Raw genomic sequence first — 1,766 nt, 5'->3', positions numbered from 1 at the left:
CAGAGCTCGGGTGGGGCCCTTAACTTCTCTGGGCCTCGACTTCCCCCTCTCACAGGTGGAATAACAACATCCCCTGGGCGGAAAGAGTTTTCCCATGATGCTGGGAAAGAGAGGCAGCGCCTGAGGCAGAGCAAGGCCAAGAGCTCGCGCTGGCTCCCAGGGCCAGGCCTCCTTGGCGGCCGCCAGGTAGGTCACCGCGCTGGTTGGGGCGCCAAGCACGGGACCGGCCGGCCTCAGCCGCGTCCAAGCCCGGGCGGGCCGCCAGGTGAGCGCTCCCTGGCGCTCCAAACGCGTCGCTGGCGGCAGTGCGTCCACCAGGCCAAGTACGGGTCATGGAGCCACGCGCGGGGGGCGCCACGGACCCTAAGGGGAGCAGAGGAGGTACGGGGCGCGGGGTGGGAGGGTAGTGGGCGCGTCCCTGCCAGCCCTCGCCCCGCCTGTCTGCTTCTCACCTTTTCCTTCTGACAGGTGGTAAACAAAGCAGCCCTGGCGCCCTAGCGGCTGCGGGCGGCGGCGGGGGAGGGCAGGGGCCCAGCGACCCGGGCTGGGCTTGAGGCGCCCTACCCGCACCCGCGCTGTGGGGCGGCGCACCAGACCCGGGGGTCTCTCCGGAGTCTCCGGGGAGGTGTGCCGGAGGGGTCTGCCCGGGGTCACTGGGGACACCTGGGCACTCGGGGTCTTTGGTGAATTGTGGGGGGTTAAGCTGGGGGCTCTGGGGATATGTGGGCCAGCAGGGCTGCCTAGGATAATTGGAGGGGAATCGGGGGTGCCTGGGCCACAGGGGGCAGACCGTGTTGTGTTGGGACATCTGGGGGAATCGGGATACTTCTCGATGTTCGGGGGAAGAGTCTGGAAACTGGAGTTATAGGGGAGCAGTGAGAGACCTTCAGAGTTATTCACAGGGTGTTCGGAGGTGTCCAGGAATATTGGGGTTAAATAGCTGTCCAGGGATATCGTGGGTGCAGTTTTGGGTCCACGGGCATACCCGCGATGGTCGGGGGTCGCGGGAGATGAGAGGGGCAGTCGGTGACTTTCAGAACTATCGAGGGAGTGGTCTCGGGTCTCCGGGATCTTGAGGGGCATTCTAGGTCTTCGGTCGTGGCGGGGGGGGGGGCTGTAGGGGGTCGCTGAGACTCAGGGTGGGCCCTGATCTGTTCTTTTCACTCGCGCAGGCCGTATCCTTCCCCCGCCCGCGGGCCCCAGAGCCCGGCAGCTCCTGGCGCGGCTGGACGCGCGCCTCCTGGCGGCCTGAGCTGCGGCCGACGTGCTGGCGCTTGTACGCCGGGCCGGCGCCACATTGCGCCTGCGCCCCAAGGAGGGTGCGTGATGGGGGCGGGGCCTCCAGGGAGCGCGGTCGGAGTGGAGCGGGGTTCTGGGGGGGCGGGCCCAGGAGTGTTAGTTACTCCCCTGGGTGGGGCCAATGGGTGTGAGTTAGGAGGATGGGCCTCGGCGGTGATTCGAGGGTGCTGGGGTTAGCCTAGATTATTCCTCTAGGAGCTGACACAGAGAGGGTTACTGCAGTAGGTGAACGTTGCAAGATTAGTTGTGGGTGCGGAGCTTGATCTTTACTTTTGTCAGCGGGGTTTCGAGTGGCATTTCTGAGGAGGCGGGGCCTGGAGAGGGTTGGGGGCGGGCATTTGGCTAAGGGGCGGGCCTGGAATGTTAGTCAAGGAGGTGGAGTCTATAAGCGCACTGGGGTAGCGGCTCGAAAGGTCAGGAAAAGGTTGAAATTTTTAGGCTGATTGGAGGGCGGGGCCTGGAATCTT

At 65.3% G+C, this 1,766-nt stretch overlaps 1 protein-coding gene across 1 annotated transcript; it reads left to right on the top strand.

Moving 5' to 3' along the window:
* Nucleotides 1-332: 332 nt before the first annotated feature.
* On the top strand, nt 333-1,327 carry LOC307180563 (PDZ domain-containing protein MAGIX-like; the record flags this gene model as incomplete). Its single annotated transcript, XM_079910949.1, is given in 3 exon segments — nt 333-381; nt 1,173-1,249; nt 1,253-1,327. Coding segments are annotated over 3 exon segments (201 nt in total).
* Nucleotides 1,328-1,766: the final 439 nt, after the last annotated feature.

Source organism: Stenella coeruleoalba (genome assembly GCF_951394435.1).
Source record: "Stenella coeruleoalba genome assembly, chromosome: X".
NCBI classification, from domain to species: domain Eukaryota; kingdom Metazoa; phylum Chordata; class Mammalia; order Artiodactyla; family Delphinidae; genus Stenella; species Stenella coeruleoalba.
Note: the sequence above shows the minus strand (reverse complement) of the source record. Positions and strands in the feature narration are given on the sequence as shown.